Below are 15,943 nucleotides of genomic sequence, written 5' to 3'. Positions count from 1 at the left end.
AGCCTTTTTTTTTTTCAAGTTAGTACAGTTATTACAGATACAGATTGAGTCAACCTTGTAAAGTTCAATTCAAAGGACCTTAAACGTCATTTCAAATTGAATCCTGAGCACTCCAGTCTCATTAAAATTACAGAACAATATTAGATGAATCTGCTTCTTCAGACAAAGAAGTTACGAATGATATCCATTTTCATAAGGGGGAGGTGAAATGGAAAAAGTGAATTTACTTATTCCAAGGTAGATAAAAGCACCATCAGCTAGTATGTTGCTGTGTGTGTGTCTCTCTGACTGTCAGGAGAAATGAATTTGGGATTACAGAATCCGTCCCTCCCTCCCTCCCTCCTTGACAAATGAACAAAGTGACGAATAGAGCTTTGAAATGCTTTCCACCCTGGGATATACACTTGAAGTAAAACCACCTGGCATAATACTTGCCTTGACATAGAAATTGTCTTAACCAATTTGGAATTAATTTAAAATTGTATATTAAAGTACTTGTTCTTTTTTTTAGCATTTTAGTTAAATATTTATGTGAGCATAGGGAGTTATAAAAGAAATATACTCCATAAGCAGGCTGTCCTCAATAACCAGGAAGCCAAATAAAGAAATTATAATTTAAGAAGTATTTTACCGGGTTAGACTTCAGTCAGTACTGTGATAGTAATCAGTAAAGAGAGAAAGTCCTTTTTTCTTTTAACCTCTTAAAAGCAAGCGCTGTGTTTCTTGTGTTTGCTTGGTTGGTTGTTAAATCCGGCTCTTGCAGCCGTTATGCTATAAACATCATGGCTGTGTCAGCCCCCTGGGTAGCAGGGCTCATCAGTTCACTGTGTTCTTTGTGCTGGTTTGCTAAGCCTCATTTGGATCTTGGGTATTTTTTTCCTTTAGTTTGTGGAGTGCTAACAATAAAAGCATACTTGGAAGCAGATACCCTGAAATGCTTTTAAGTTCTTTTTTTTTTTTTTTTTAAGTTCTTTTTATTTCAGGCAGATAGCACATCACAGTGCAGAGCTGATTCATCCACGCTGTCTCAGCCATTCTTCTGTAACCCGGAGTCAGTGACAAGGCAAGACAGACTTCTGGGCATATTTTGTCAGTGAGGGATCCCCACTCCAGTTAATGCAACTTGCAGCTAGTTTGCTACGGCCACAGCCTCAAAGCTTTGGTCTTTAAAACCTTTGATTTTCCAAGCCTTTTTTTGGTCAGAACATTATGTAGTCAGATCTCAAAGATAATCATGAGTCCTGGTGTGCTAAGCATGCTTGGTTTAGTTTCATTTTCTTTCTTTCCTAAATGTTTTTTTGCTGAGGATAATGTTTGCTTATAGTTTCTTAGTATAGAAATAGGGTTCAAAAAAAAACAGGGTTCAAGGGGGATCCCTGGGTGGCTCGCGGTTTAGCACCTGCCTTCGGCCCAGGACATAATCCTGGACTCCCAGGATCGAGTCCCACATCGGGCTCCCTGCATGGAGCCTGCTTCTCCCTCTGCCTGTGTCTATGCCTCTCTCTGTGTGTCTCTCATGAAAAAATAAAATCTTAAAAAAAAAGAAAAAAGAAATAGGATTCAGGGAACCAGCCTGGAATTAAACATTTACTCCAGATGATTAGTGAAGGTAGCTAGTTTCCTGCGTGCATAATTGAGAAATTATGTCTTGAGTATTCATAATATTATTGTGTTGTCACAAAGTTAATTTTTCTAAAATACCCTATAACACAAACATTTAGTAGTATTTGTGATGATTTTATAAAGATAGTAAGATGCTGAGGTTCATAAGCAGAATATAAACAACACTAGGAAAAATGTAGGGAGATTCAGCTGCTTCTCTCTGCCCTGACAGAGAAGAGGGCAGTCTTGGGCAACTATGCCACTTGTCACATTTTTTTTTTTTTGTCAGGGTGAAGCTGACATTACTTGCCATAACCTCCTACTTAGATTTGCTTCTAAGAATTAAGTGAAGAAAGCAATTTTTAGATACCTTAAAAAATGCAAAATCTTGATAAGTACAGGATTTTTTTGAAATTTCAGAGGCTATCATATTAAATTTTGATTTAATATGACTAAATCATATTATTTTGGCTATCTGTAAATTTAGCTTTTTAGTAGAAGATTGAGACTAAGTTTACTGGTGACATCAGGATGCTTTTTCTTTTTTTGTCATTAGTATGCTTTTAAGTCAGAGTTTATTGTCCTAAAATTCAGGCCTTATATTTAGTGTGAGCTCAAAGATGGGCAAAGCCCATTTGACACATAAAAAAATCTGGTTAGCTTTCATTTCCGGTGAATACTGTATGTAAAGTAGAAAATAAAGAGATCCAGAATAATAGATATACTTAACTGTTAACCCAAGAAAGAGTTACTCATATTGAAGAAAAAAGGCCAGCTTATTTTAAATTAATTACCAGGGATGCCTGGATGTCTCAGAGGTTGAGCGTCTGCTTTTGGCTTAGGACTTGATCCCGAAGTCCTGGGATGGAGTCCTGCATCAGGCTCCCTGCATGGAGCCTGCTCCTTTCTCTGCCTATGTCTCTCTCTCTCTCTATCTCTGTCTCTCATGAATAAATAAATAAAATCTTTAAAAATAAATAAAGTTATTACCATTATGAAATGGAGACCATTTCAGAGGTAGGACAGTTTCTGTGTAGCTGAGATTTGTTTTCCTTTTCACATTAAATATAATCTGAGTCACCCTCAAACTCCCTCAAACAACCAAGGACATAGATTCTTGTTCAAATAAAGCTAAAAACCAAAGTAACACCCTATAAAGAAAATACCAAGTTTAAGTGGCAGCGTATATCCTTGCTGAAAGCCATATTCTGTTGACTTATTTAAGCTCCTATAAATGGTAGAATTTAGTGACCTAAAAATCTGAACTACCAGAAATAAAGTCACATATAAAACTGTACTGAAGTTGTATTTTAAGTGATTTTGTTCACATGCTTTGCCAAATACATTCTTCTTAAAGATTTTTCAAACGTTTCCTTTGTGCCTAAAATACAACCTAATGTGAATTCATTGCTTGTTAAGAATTGAGTCCTGGAGGCTATGTTCTGTTGCACATATTATCAAATTGGAGAATATGCTCTTCAAATTATCCTCCTATAGGAATAGTATCTCCTTTCATTAATCTTGCCGGAGGCTCAATTGTGAATAAGAGTGCCTTAGGATAGTTTTTCTTCTTTTAGAAAATCTGTGTTCACGAATCTCGTGCTTTAAAAAAAAAAAAAAAAAAAAAAAAAAAAGCTATAGTTGGACTTACAACGCAGAACTTGTGGTTCTTTTCGTGTAACAGCACCTTTGCTGTCTTCTGGCACATGCCCTAGCATGTGCTGTCCTCCGAATGCCAAATGTTCACTTCTTAATTGGTGTTCATTCTATCAAGGGCTTAGCAGCTGCTCAGCGAATGGAGTGAAGCAGGCAAAGCCTGTGGTTAACATTCACTCGTTCCAATTCCCTTTTCTCTCCTCCGGGCTCAGCACGTGTTCCTCACTCGCCCCCAGCCCTCCCACGGGAGTCAGTTTTGTCTCAGCCACTCAGTTTCCTTTGGCTGCTTAAAAGAAAACTGGAAGGAACGAGATTTCTGTTGAAAGCTCTAGGCACCATAACAGCAACTGTTTTTGTACAGTTGTGCCTTTTGCTTTGATTTTGATGTGGTCTGTACAGCATCTCCAAGTTGTTTTCTATGTGGAGTAAACAGATCAAAAATTTAAAAACCAGAATTCAAGTAAAATCATGTTGCTGCTATGAAGCTTTGTACATTACTACATACAAAAAACTGTGTGCAGGATTGTATCCAGATGTACAAGTGTTTGGGGAGAATTCATGCTCTAGCAGTGAGTGAGATGATCCTTGTCTGTCACACCATTTTGAACCTTTTCACTCACTGGGAGGCACGTGGGGGTCATTTCTATCCCAAGTACTCTCCCTCTACTGAGAAGGTTCTGTGATGTGTAGCTTTATTTTATTATATACATGCTCTTGATGATTGACAGTAGCTGAATAATCTAAGAGGTGAAAAATACGATTTCTAAGATTAGATGACTATATTTTAAAAGATCTTAATATCTTCCCTTCTATCTTTGATCTTATATTCAATGTGCCCTATGCTGCTATAATTTTACATATGACACTTTGGTGGGTTTTGATACTATCTTGAACACTTTCATTAATTAGAACAACCTGTGTAAAACAAACATTCTGACTATGTTATGTGTTTATGTTTTCTTTGTATCTATATGTGTGCTTTTTTTCTCCTAAGTTTTAGCATTGTGATATATGTACTTTGACTAAGATGGCAAGGGTCAACTTCATCATCAATATTTTTATTGTAGAAGAGCATGTGGAGGGAGGAGTAAGATGAAATATTTTCCTTTCCTGCAAAAAAATAAATTGAAATGGTAAATGAAGTGCTCAGGTGTATACATCATAAATAATGTCAAATGTCTTTTTGTTTTTTGCCTCTCAATAGCCATATGATGTAAATTTACAAGTCACCTCCGTGTTATCTAGACTTTCTCTCTTTCCTCATCCACACATACACGAGTACCTTTTGGATCCTTATGTAAACCTTGCTTCTGGCTGTAGATCCCTCTTCTCCGTAATCGTCAGGGTGAGTTCTTAGTTTTGTTATATTCTCTAGGATTGATAACACCTGCAATAAACATGTCCACTAACATTACTTACCGTTGTACGCACTTACTGTTACATAATGGAAAATACTATGTGTATACCGTCAAGAAGTCATTATTTTACTATATCATGTGGAGAAAAAAAAGAAAAATTCATTCTTTTAAATGGTAACTTTTATATTTTAAGGAACATATATTAGTCCTTTGCCAAAGATGGTTATTAGTCCTAATGCCAAAAGGTGACATTCTTCATTTAGAAATAGGAAATTGATTTTTTTAAATCCTGAAAATCCCTCTGTAGTTGATAACAGGAATGCAGTTCCTTTTGTCTCTGATGCAGGTTGTTGGAGACCTTATGGTCCGAATCCAGCGTATTCCAGACTTTACTCCCAAGCTTCTGTTAGTCAGAAAGCGATTGCTTGGCTTGGAACCGGAAGGCCCTATGTAAGCCAGTGCTTTACATGTTTTTAATCTAAAAAGTTCACCAAAATTTGACAAAATGCTAATATCTTGAATTGACTTATTGGTTGCTTTCCTTTTACCAGTATTGACCACATCACATTGCTAGAGGGTGTGATCGTGTTGGAAGAGTTCTGTAAGGAGCTGGCGGCAATTGCATTTGTGAAATACCACACTTCCTCCACACCGTAAATAGCATCCTCCAAGTAGCTAAGGAAGCAAAACTGTAATGTACATTTCATCAAAAAAGACTCAGCTTCACCCAGCCGTGAGGATAAAAAGCCTTTTAAATGAAGTACTGCTATAAACTGGACAGGACCATTAACTCATGGAGTGGACATTCTCAGTAAAATGTTGTATAATGTTGTTTTCATTGGCTTTACCATAATGGTTCTATCTGTAACATTGCACGTCCTTGAATCCAGGATACAATCAAAGGAACTTCAGGAAATAAGCATTTCTAATCCCTGTGTGAAAAGCTGCAAAATTTCTGATGTCATGACTTTGATGATATTTCTGTTATTTTAATATCCTTTTAGGTAGCAAGGCATTTTGACATTCTCTGGGACTCAAATGCTTATATTCTTTTGGATTAATAAGTAGCAAAAAAAGAAAAAAAACATAATTTTATAACTTTTTAAGGTCAGGATTCTTATCAAACAAAATAAAAAACTGTAAATGGAAAAAATATAATTCAGAAACCATCAAATGAGATGAGTTAATAATAGAAGATAAAAATGTATAGAGCACCATTAACTTTCTTCAGCTTTTCTAAGAATAACAATTTAATATGATAAAGAAGTTCTTGATTAATATATATATTTTTTAAAGAAACATTCTTTTACTCTTTTGTGCACATAGCCATGTTAGTGATTGATTTTCACGTATGGGTCCCAGGATATTTAAACTGTGTCATTTTTGCAACAATGTTGAATTTGTGCTCACCATTGGTAATGTTTGCTAAAATAGTATTTTTTTTTAAGCTAATGAACATATATTGGGTTGAGAACCTTTTTTTCCTTCTATCTGTCCCTTTCTGAAAGTTGCTTTCAAATATTGCTTTATAACTTGATTTCTTATTGAAATGCGTGGTAGTGTCTAGGCGGGGAACTGACTGCTAACTCTTGGGCAGCAATCAAAATGCCAGTGGCCTCCTCTGTGTTTACATATTTTTTTCATTTTGCTCAGTCTTTTGTTTTAAATGATTCTAAAGAGATTGAAAAAGAAAACCAGTGTGTCCTGTTTACACATTAAAGAATGTGGGTAAATTGGGTCTACGTGAAGGACAGAGTGTGGTAGTTCACAAAGCTGTGCTGTGCACAGCACACTTCTTCTTGATTTACAAAATGGTGTTTGCTAATCCACTTTCTATTCTTCCTTTAAGTGATGCTTGTCACTCAAATATTGCTTTTAAGCTTTCTTCTTCTTTCTTTCCTCCTCCACCTCCTCCTCCTTCTGTTGAAATATTAAGCAGCAGCACTATGCGCTTTATCTTTCCATTTACTGATACTTTAGGGAGCAGACTATCAGAATTTCCAGCTTGGAAGGAACTGTCGCTGCTCCTCATAATAAGTTGTTTTATGTAGCATGTTTGCACATGTGCATCATGTGGCACGTGCACAGAAGCATGTTTTACACCTTCTAATTTTGTTGTATTTGTTTTTCCGATTTATTTTATAGTTAGTTTTGGCTATTTATTAAGAACAAAATATCAAAAAAATTATGAATATTCTTGGCTCTAGAATGCGTACCAACATTAAGACTACATTTCTCATTTAACGCAAATCTTCATTAGCTCAGTCTGAGCACATTTATTAAGCAGAACAGGGGAAAAAAAGTGGGAGATGGTTACTTTGTGGATGATTTTCTTCAAATGATTTTTAATAATGGGGAAGTGTTGCTCAGTTCTCTATTTATTGATCAGCCCATATAAGAAACACTGCAACATTTCCATTTTTAGACATAGTCGTGGTCTATTATGATGTAGGTTTATTTAAAAGAAGGCATGAAGAGATATTAGGTATTTCTTCATGTTTTTGTAGTGTTCAGTGGGTGTATTAGCAATATTACCTCTCAAGCCAAATACTATTTTATCCTTGATTTCACAATGGGACCTTATAGCTAATACATGACACCAAGCTCAGAAAAGCTTTAACTCTTACATTTTTGTGTATGTATGCTGCTTCTTAAAACATAATTATTTTCTTAAGTTATTGTAATGATTTTGATCTGTAGTCAACTAAAGCATGCAATATAAGTTGCTTCTCTTCTAAGTTTCTCTCTTTCTTCTTCCTTGTTTAGTTCAGACAGACCTTAGAGCTGCAGAAGTTCTCACAGTGAGTTGGATTTGTTAGTGAAACAATGTACTACATTCCTAGCCTTTTTCTTACTGTTTTTTGGAAACTGAATATTTCTGTTACTCAGTACTTGTAAAGCAGTGACTCCAGTGCACTGTGGGGTGGAAAGTACTACCTTAGCTGATTGCCATAGCAAGTTCTGAGCTGAATTTTAGTCCTGCTTCACATCAATATAAATATGTATGCACATTTTTTTTAACTTTCTAACAAGTATAATCTCTGACTTTATTTTTAATAATGAGCCACATTCTTTACTTGATAGAACTCAGATTTGTCCTTAGCCAATTATCAGTGTAGTACTCACATTATAACTATGTAATGTTCTCATAATGTATCTGTCTGTGCAATATGGAAGCTATGAGGGGATTCATAGCCCTTTGATTTAATTGTACATTATTATGTGTGTACATGTGTATATATATGTGTGTGTGTGTGTATATATATATATGTATATATATATATATATATATAAATGGACCAAAATCCTTAGCTTGCTTACACTGTTGCTAGTGTAAAGATTGTTACACTTAATTTTACAGGGCACAAGTTATAGAATTACTTCATAATTCATGGTGACATATTTCCACAAATTATTGCATTCATATACAATTACCATTTAATTATGAAGTTCACAGGTATTGACAGAAGTTGCAGTGAAGTGCTAAAACCACAAATTATATGGTAGTTCTATTTTGGGTTGTATGATTAATCAAAATATGCATGTCATTGTGACACTTGATATGTTAAAACAAGATAGATAATCATATTTCTGGGCCCTGTAAAATAGTGTTACTGTAATACTCTGGCCTCCTGCCTTGTTTACATTAAACAAAGGATATTTGATAAATTTTTCTATTGAATATTTGTGTAGGTTACTGACAGTATTACCAAGGCCTGGAATTCTTGGGCCATCTGTGAAGAAAAACTCTTCAGATGATGATTGTGTACCTACCAGCTCTTCAAATGGAGGTTGTGATCAAGTTCAACTTTTTGTGCTAATGATGCATGCAGGACTAGGAGGGATAATCTAAAAATAAATAATGTAATTTAAGCAAAATGTCTTATATTTTTATAGAATTCTAATTGAAAATATTGTACTCACTGATAAGTCTAAAATAATAATTCATAATGTACAAAAGGATATGACACACATCGGGGCACCTGGCTGGCTCTGTTGGTGGAGCATGCGACTCTTGATCTCAAGGTCATGAGTTTAAGCCCCACATTGGGTATACGCCTACTTTAAAAAAAGAAAGAAAGACCGGGATCTCTGGGTGGCTCAGCGGTTTGGCGCTTGCCTTTGGCCCAGGGCGTGATCCTAGAGTCCCAGGATTGAGTCCCACGTCGGGCTCCCAGCATGAAGCCTGCTTCTCCCTCTGCCTGTGTCTCTGCCTCTCTCTCTCTCTCTCATAAATAAATAAATCTTAAAAAAAAAAAAAAGAAAGAAAAAAGGTTATGACACACAAAGATTAATGGGTCACTTCATTGATTCCAGGGAGAAAACAAGAAGGAATAGAATCAGAATATTTGTGAGGGATAATGTATAGCTTGAGAAATCCTCCTGAGTGAGCCTCATAATATATTGTCCACCCCACTTTTTAATAATCACGTCCCTGAGGAAGGAATGTTTATACAAGTCTTAGAAAAACAATTGATGGGAAGTACTATCTCTTAATATATTTGTAACGCATATAAAAACTTTTTTTTTAACTGATGTGTAAGACAATTAGACTTGAGGCTTATTCCATTCATCTGAATATTTGCCAAAGTGCCCTAACTGGAAACTGAAAGAAACATGGAATATACTGCATAGCCAGGGAGAGAAAAATGTGATTATTCATCCCACCTATTCAGGATTCTTTCCAGCAGCTGTTATTCAGAATAGTTTTAGAAAGACTTAAAAAGGATAACAGGTTAAAAGGATGTAGGGGAGGTAGGTTTAGCCATTGAGGAGTTGAAATTTCCCTCCTTGCCTTGAACTGCTTTAAAAGCAAACTGCGTTTTAGGGATGTATAATCAGATCCCTAGTCCAAAAACCTGGTTCAGACTGCTGCTATTCATGAAGAAATTTGCAGTGTTTCATGTGGAAAACTAGTTGTCTCAAGGGAATTTAAAGAATTGAATAAAATTGTTAAAGTCAAAATTTTGTGAGAGTAACTCTCAAAAGCTATACCTTTCTCAAACCATCCTTCCCCCCCGCCAAACAAAACAAAACAAAACAAAAAACCCCCCAGCAGAAGCACTGCATGACAGTTTGGTGCTAAAGGATCCAAGGATGTAAGAAATGGATTAGGTTTTAGTTGGTCTTAAGCCAGTTAGTAAAGTTGTTGCTCATGGGCCTAGCTCTTAGGAGACTGGCTGTTAATTTTACTTGATCTATACCTAACAACATATATCAGGGAGATCCATCTAGTATACATTCACTACTCATGGCTTGACTGTTGTGTGCATCAGAGTTTTTTCTGTTATAAAAGCATTTCTAAATGTCAAAAATGCATCATCAAAAACAAACCAATAATTTGGTTATTCAATGAATACTTATTGGGAACTTGTTATGAGCCAGGTTTTAAGATGCTAGGAAAACAAGCAATTTTTGCCCTCAAGAAGTCACAGTCACAGATGAGGGTTCAGTGTGTTTACACAAATTCCAGCCCACATTGGTGAATGCTGTTAATACCCAACTGTAGGAGCACAGGGAGAAAGAAGTGTTAGCCCTTGAACAATGCCAGTGTTAGGGATGCTGATTCCCCCTCACTCACCCCATGAAGTAAAAAAAAATGCATATTTGACAAAAATTGTCAACACATTTCTGTGTTATGTGTATTATATACTGTATTCTCAATAAAATAAACTAGAGAAAAGAAAATGTTACTAGGGAAGAGAAAGAACATTTTCAATACTGTACTATAGCCAAAAAAAATCTGTGAAGAATTGGATGTGTGGGGTTTAAGCCTGTTTTGTTCAAGGGTCGACAGTAGTGTTGCAGATCACCTACAGGGAAAATCTAAAATTCAAGTCTTGACTGAATTATATTCTTACTTGGAACTGGAGGTGTGCTGGATATTCTGAGAAGTCATAACCATAAAGTAAAGTCAGCAAGAAATGGAACATGGTTCTGTATCCTGTTACGTGTATCATAATTAACTGTTTCGTTTCACCTTCTTCGTTCTGAGATTGGTATAAAACACCAGCCCAAACAATTGTACTTTGGAGCCCAAACTTTCTCAGTTGGTGAATAGTTATAATAAACTGTTCTGATTTAAATGATCTCTTTCTAGAACTATTATATCGAAGGCAAAAAGTCAACTGAAATATTAAAACCAAAAGACTTAAGCTTAAAAACTGACCCAAATAAATGGTCAGCGTAAAATTCGATTTAGTAAAATATTTGTAGAACCAAACCCTTCTCCTTGCTTTAACTCTGTGCTCCCTTGACTACCATTCTTTATTGTGACACAAGGTGGCTGCATATCCGGTTGCAAACCAGCTGTGGTTGACCAAGACAGAAGAGGTGAATTCAGAAACCACAGGCTGGAGATGTGAGAGGGATGGAATGTCTTAAACCGCCACTGGTTCTCATTTCATAACTCCCTGTCCTGAAATTTCAGCCTGATAGGCTACAAGGCAGGTCAATCTAGGAGTCAGGTCATCTAGCAAAATGAAGAGACCTGATGTGTTTCCCTTCCTATCTTCAGTCTTCTGGAGGTACCCTCAGCAAACCACCAGGTCTCCCAAGGGTGAATCTGAGGAATTGAAGGAAATTCAGCATGCTTCATAGGTTTATATTTTGATCTTATTCTTCATTCTAATTAGACTAGTCACTATATCAATGAACAGAAATTCTCTTTTGAAGAGAGAAGGGGAGGGGCCTCTGGGTGGCTCAGCTGGTTAAGTGTCTGCCTTTGGCTCAGGTCCTAATCCCAGGATCCTGGGATCAGGCCCCACATCAGGCTCCCTGCTCAGCAGGAAATCTGCTTCTCCCTCTCTCTCTCTGCCCCTCCCCCTGCTCATGCTCTCTGTCAAATAAAATCTTATTTTAAAAAAAGGGTAGAGGAGGGGGCATTTATGTAATAGTTCTCTTGGATTTTTTTTTTCGATTTTATTTATTTATTTGAGAGAGCATGAGCGGGAAGGCAGAGATGGGAAGAGCAAAGGGAGAGGGACAAGCAGACTCTGCACTGAGTGTGAAGGCCAACACAGGGCTCCATCCCACAACCCTGAGATCATGACCTGAGCTGAAATCAAGAGTCAATACGGTCAACCTACTGAGCCACCCAAGTGTCCCATATTCCCTTGACTCTTGATGACTAACCAAATCCTGACATGAAAGTAGGACCCAGTAGGACTGCCAGAAACTCAAGCACGACCATGAGCTACTCTGTTCTCATTTGAGGGGGTGAGGGTGAGGAAATAAGACATCCATTGACATTTGTAGCTGTTAGTTTCCTAATGGTACTCATGTTAGGTACATTCATTTGCATGGTGATCATTCTATTAATTCTTAACAAAATGTTTAATTCCGATCATGAGCCAAACAAAGGCTTCAGGGATAATATTCAGGTTAGAGGATCCAAACAAGCCAAGAACACATCCTGGGTCTAAGAGACTACTCTTTTTCAAAACACATTTGAGGTTGAGCACTATAACCAGATGTGCAAGCTTGAAGAGCTCCATGCGGTTCAGAAAAAGAGAACAGGTGACACGCCCAGCCTGTGAGAGTAGGGAAGACAAAGCAAAGGCATCTCCCAAGTCTGTTACTGCCTCAGGCCTGTAATTTATGAGTAAGGAATCATAAAATCAATTTCACTGTAATGCAGACAGATGAGATGGCATACAAATTCACTATAGTCTGGATGAAGTTATATTTCAAAGCCCTGAAGATGAGATTCATTTATGTAATAACACGAGAAATGTATTTCTCATGCCACTCACAAATGCAATAGCATGTTGGGTTTTAATTGATTAGACTTCCCCAGAGAATCATGTACTGAAGATTTCTAGAGGGAAACAAATTAGCCATTCCTTAAACATTATTCTTCCATGTTTAAAATACACTTTCCTTCTTAAATCTCTTTATCCTGTTGCTTTTATCAACAATGTAGCAAGTCACAGAGCATTTTACAGCTCTAGACTCTTTGTTGGCTGCTTCAATTATTAGTGTCCTGCAATCTTTATTCCCATTCTGTTTTAGAAATTATTAGGCAATAGATCATCTTTTTCTTAAGTTGAATTGGTGGTGGGCTCCAACAGAACTGGAAGTCGAGAAAACATCTCCTTTTAGGATATAAATATTAGCCCCCAAATCCGTGTACCTTCGGATCCCCTGACAATCATTTCCCTGAAGTGATCTAATGTGATGCAGCTACACGTAAACCTTTCCCAGAAAATACTGTTGGCAAGAGCACATGACTCACTGGAAGTTGGGTTCAAAATCACATCCTAAAAATAATAAGAGCCATAAGTGCAAATGTGCATAGCACTTTCTGGGTGTTTTTCTTTGGAATTTGACATTGAAATAAAAAATCTTGCATGGTTCTCAATGGTTGGAGTCTTTTCATGCATAACATATGACATAATTGATATTCATTGAGTTGAGTATTTCAAAGAAAAAGCTGATATATATCTTGCCAAGTAGTGTTGCTCATTCATTATCATTTTTATTTCAATAGAAAGAAAAAGACAGGGAAGTGTAATTAATTTGACATAGATAATTCTGGGCTGAGCATTTCACTATCAATACCATTTTGAGGCCATTATGAAAAGTTCTTTGTCCTCATACACCATGCCACTGCTATACTTTGATACAAGCACATTGTATTTTGGTCTTTCCTCCAGTAAATTATGTGATCACACATTCAGCTAATGCCATTAACTCCTTAGGACAGAGATCCTCACTATTGGCCCTTTTTGGTTAAGAAAGATGTTGGGCAGATATAAATGCTGAGGTTTTTTTTTTTTTTTTTTTTTTTTTTTTTTTACCGGTGTCCGGATTATGTTTGGAAAGACCTTGCAAGTTTCTCAGAGTCTGTGTTATATATATATATATATATATATATATATATATATATATATATATATATATATTTTGTGTGTGTGTATGTTATATTTTTTTATCTGCAAATGCTTCAGAAATCTCCACATCACCATGGAAGCTGATACCTGCTTTTTACCATGATTAAAAAAGAAGAAGGTATTTTGCAGGGGTAGTTAAGCTGCCCTCATTACTTCTATTCATCAGACCACTGACAGTAAGAGGCTACTTCGCTTATACAAAGGCACAGCTCTGTGTTCCCAATAGGACTTTCCAAAATAATCCTCGGAGTAGAAAATACTTTTTAGCTAGATACATAAAACACTATAATCAAATGCTCTGTCCGTACACATTGAGGTCTGAGGTCCAAAATGGATTGTTTGTCCCAGGATTATAGTAACATCATCCATGAAGCTCAACCAATGTTTACTAAAATCCTGTCTGGCTATGACAAGAGGAGGGAATTTCAAGAAGTGCCTCTCTCTGAGAGGTTTGCTTTTTCAAGAAGAGGTTAATAATAAAGCAAGTTCAGTGCAGGTTATCAAGCTATGGTCCCTCAGTCCCAAATCTGCTCTTCTATATTCTGTTTAATGATGCTGTGCTAGGATCCCACGAACTAGATTTCTTCTTTACCGGCTGACTTTCTACTAGGTTGTGTCGGTAAGAGTTTTCTATGGGAAGAAGGGGAAACAGGAGGAGAGGTGAAGGCACGTCTTTCCTTGCGTTTGTTCGCTGTTCCTGACCTGTCAGCTCAGCACTGGGTTTGCAACTGGTTTCAGCCTCTGTATTCTCTAAGCTCCCCTAGAGGCAGCATAGCAGCGCCCCCACACTCCCACCCTCTACTGGAGCCTGAGCCTCAGCTTTCCAGAGCTTTCCTGCATGCTACCAGGACTGTAACCCCTGCCTCTTCCCTTTGCTGTCTCAGCCCTGGGTTCCTGCTTCCTGGGTTAGTATTAATGAGTGAACTCCAGGAATGATCCTTCTTCCTCATTCAGCCCCCAACCTTAGGGCAACTCATATCCGTATTGAATTCTTTCTGCTGGGGGCACCTGGGTGGTTCAGTGGGTTAAGCACCTGCCTTCCGCTCAGGTCATGATACCAAAGTCCTGCAGTCGAGCCCCACATCAGCCCACTGGGCTCCCTGGAGTTCAATGGGAAGTCTGTTTCTTCCTCTTCCCTTGCCTGCCGCACCCCTTGCTTGTGTGCTCTCTCTCTATCTCTCAAATAAATAAAATCGTAAATAAATAAATAAATAAATAAATAAATAAATAAATAAATAAATTCCCTCTGCTGAAATACCTGTGACATAGTTTCTGTCTTCTTGAAAGGACCCATCTCAGTGTCAATATCTTCCTTTGTCAACTCCAGCCTAGGGAAAATAATCTCCACGGAAATTTTCAAGGATGCTGATGCTTTCCTCGTTAATAATCTTTCTTAATACTTTAGTGAAGACATTGCCACCTGGACCCCATCAGGAGATATGGTTGGGTATTCATACTCCACAGAAATCCACATCCCTATCTCCCTAAGTGTTTGTTTTTTAATTTAATTTTTTTTTATTCATGAGAGACACAGGAAGAGAGAGGCAGAGACATAGGCAGAGGGAGAAGCAGGCTCCCTGTGGGGAGCCCAATGCAGGACTTCATCCCAGGACCCTGGGATCACGACCTGAGCCAAAGGCAGACGCTTAACCACGGAGCCACCCAGGTGCCCCTCTCCCTAAATCTTTGGATTAGCTTTCTGCATGACACCAGGAAACTATGGCATCTCAACTGATTGACGGTAGGCCACTAATGGGAATACATTTCATTGAACAAACCAAGAAAACCCCTTGGGCCACTTCCAGCTGGGTGAACTAACCCACTTAATCCAAATTCAGGTGAGTACATCCAAGTCCATACATTTGGCCTGACTGAATGTTCTATTTTATCTTTGTTTGACTCTGTTCCCAATAAAGTTGTGCCTCACCTCTTTCCATACTGTCGTCTTTGGAAGCAAGTGCACACCTCCACTTTTCTTTTAAATAAGCTCTGCTCTCAATATGGGGCTCAAACTGATGACCCTGAGATCAAGAGTCACATGCTCCACTGACTGAGCCAGCCAGGCGCCCTCATAGCCCACACTTAAGAAATGCAGAGTTAAGTTATATCCTATCTCCTTCAGGCTGGAGAGGCTACATAAATTATTTGGAATTCTTCTTCTATATGAAAATTTGCATCCTCCTTCCCATGTATTTGTTCAATCAGTTATTTATTTATTAAGAAAATATTTTATTTATTTATTTATTTTTGAGAGAGAGAATGTGAGGGGAAGGGCAGAAGGAGAGGAAGGCAGAGAATCACAAGCAGACTCCACACCAAGTTTGAAGCCTGATGTGGGGCTCAATTTCAGGACCCTAAGTTCATGACCTGAGCCAAAACCAAGAGTTGGACGCTTAACTGACTGAGTCACCCAGGCATCCCTATTTGTTTAAT

At 37.5% G+C, this 15,943-nt stretch overlaps 1 protein-coding gene and 1 long non-coding RNA gene across 5 annotated transcripts in view; one reads left to right on the top strand and one right to left on the bottom strand.

The window, feature by feature from the left end:
• The window catches only part of FHIP2A (FHF complex subunit HOOK interacting protein 2A), a 36,654-nt gene extending 25,952 nt beyond the window's left edge, over nucleotides 1-10,702 (top strand). The window contains exons 15-18 of one of the 4 annotated variants that reach the window (XR_012020550.1): nucleotides 4,463-4,603; nucleotides 4,963-5,066; nucleotides 5,168-7,417; nucleotides 8,310-10,702. Coding sequence is in view for 3 of the 4 variants with exons in the window: in XM_072805195.1 (XP_072661296.1) it covers nucleotides 4,463-4,603; nucleotides 4,963-5,066; nucleotides 5,168-5,273 (351 nt within the window). In the remaining variant the exon portion in view is untranslated. Of the gene's footprint in view, nucleotides 1-4,462; nucleotides 4,604-4,962; nucleotides 5,067-5,167 lie in introns of all 4 variants that reach the window. The other 3 variants (XM_072805198.1, XM_072805197.1, XM_072805195.1) reach the window with 3 other exon arrangements.
• Nucleotides 3,216-15,943, bottom strand: part of LOC140620830 (uncharacterized) — a 144,340-nt gene continuing 131,612 nt past the window's right edge. The window contains exon 5 of the long non-coding RNA XR_012020555.1: nucleotides 3,216-4,645. This is a non-coding gene — a long non-coding RNA (uncharacterized lncRNA). The remainder of the gene's footprint in view (nucleotides 4,646-15,943) is intronic.

The sequence above is a fragment of the Canis lupus genome, chromosome 29, assembly GCF_048164855.1.
Source record: "Canis lupus baileyi chromosome 29, mCanLup2.hap1, whole genome shotgun sequence".
In the NCBI taxonomy this organism is placed as follows: Eukaryota; Metazoa; Chordata; class Mammalia; order Carnivora; family Canidae; genus Canis; species Canis lupus.
This window is presented reverse-complemented; position numbering and strand designations above follow the sequence as displayed.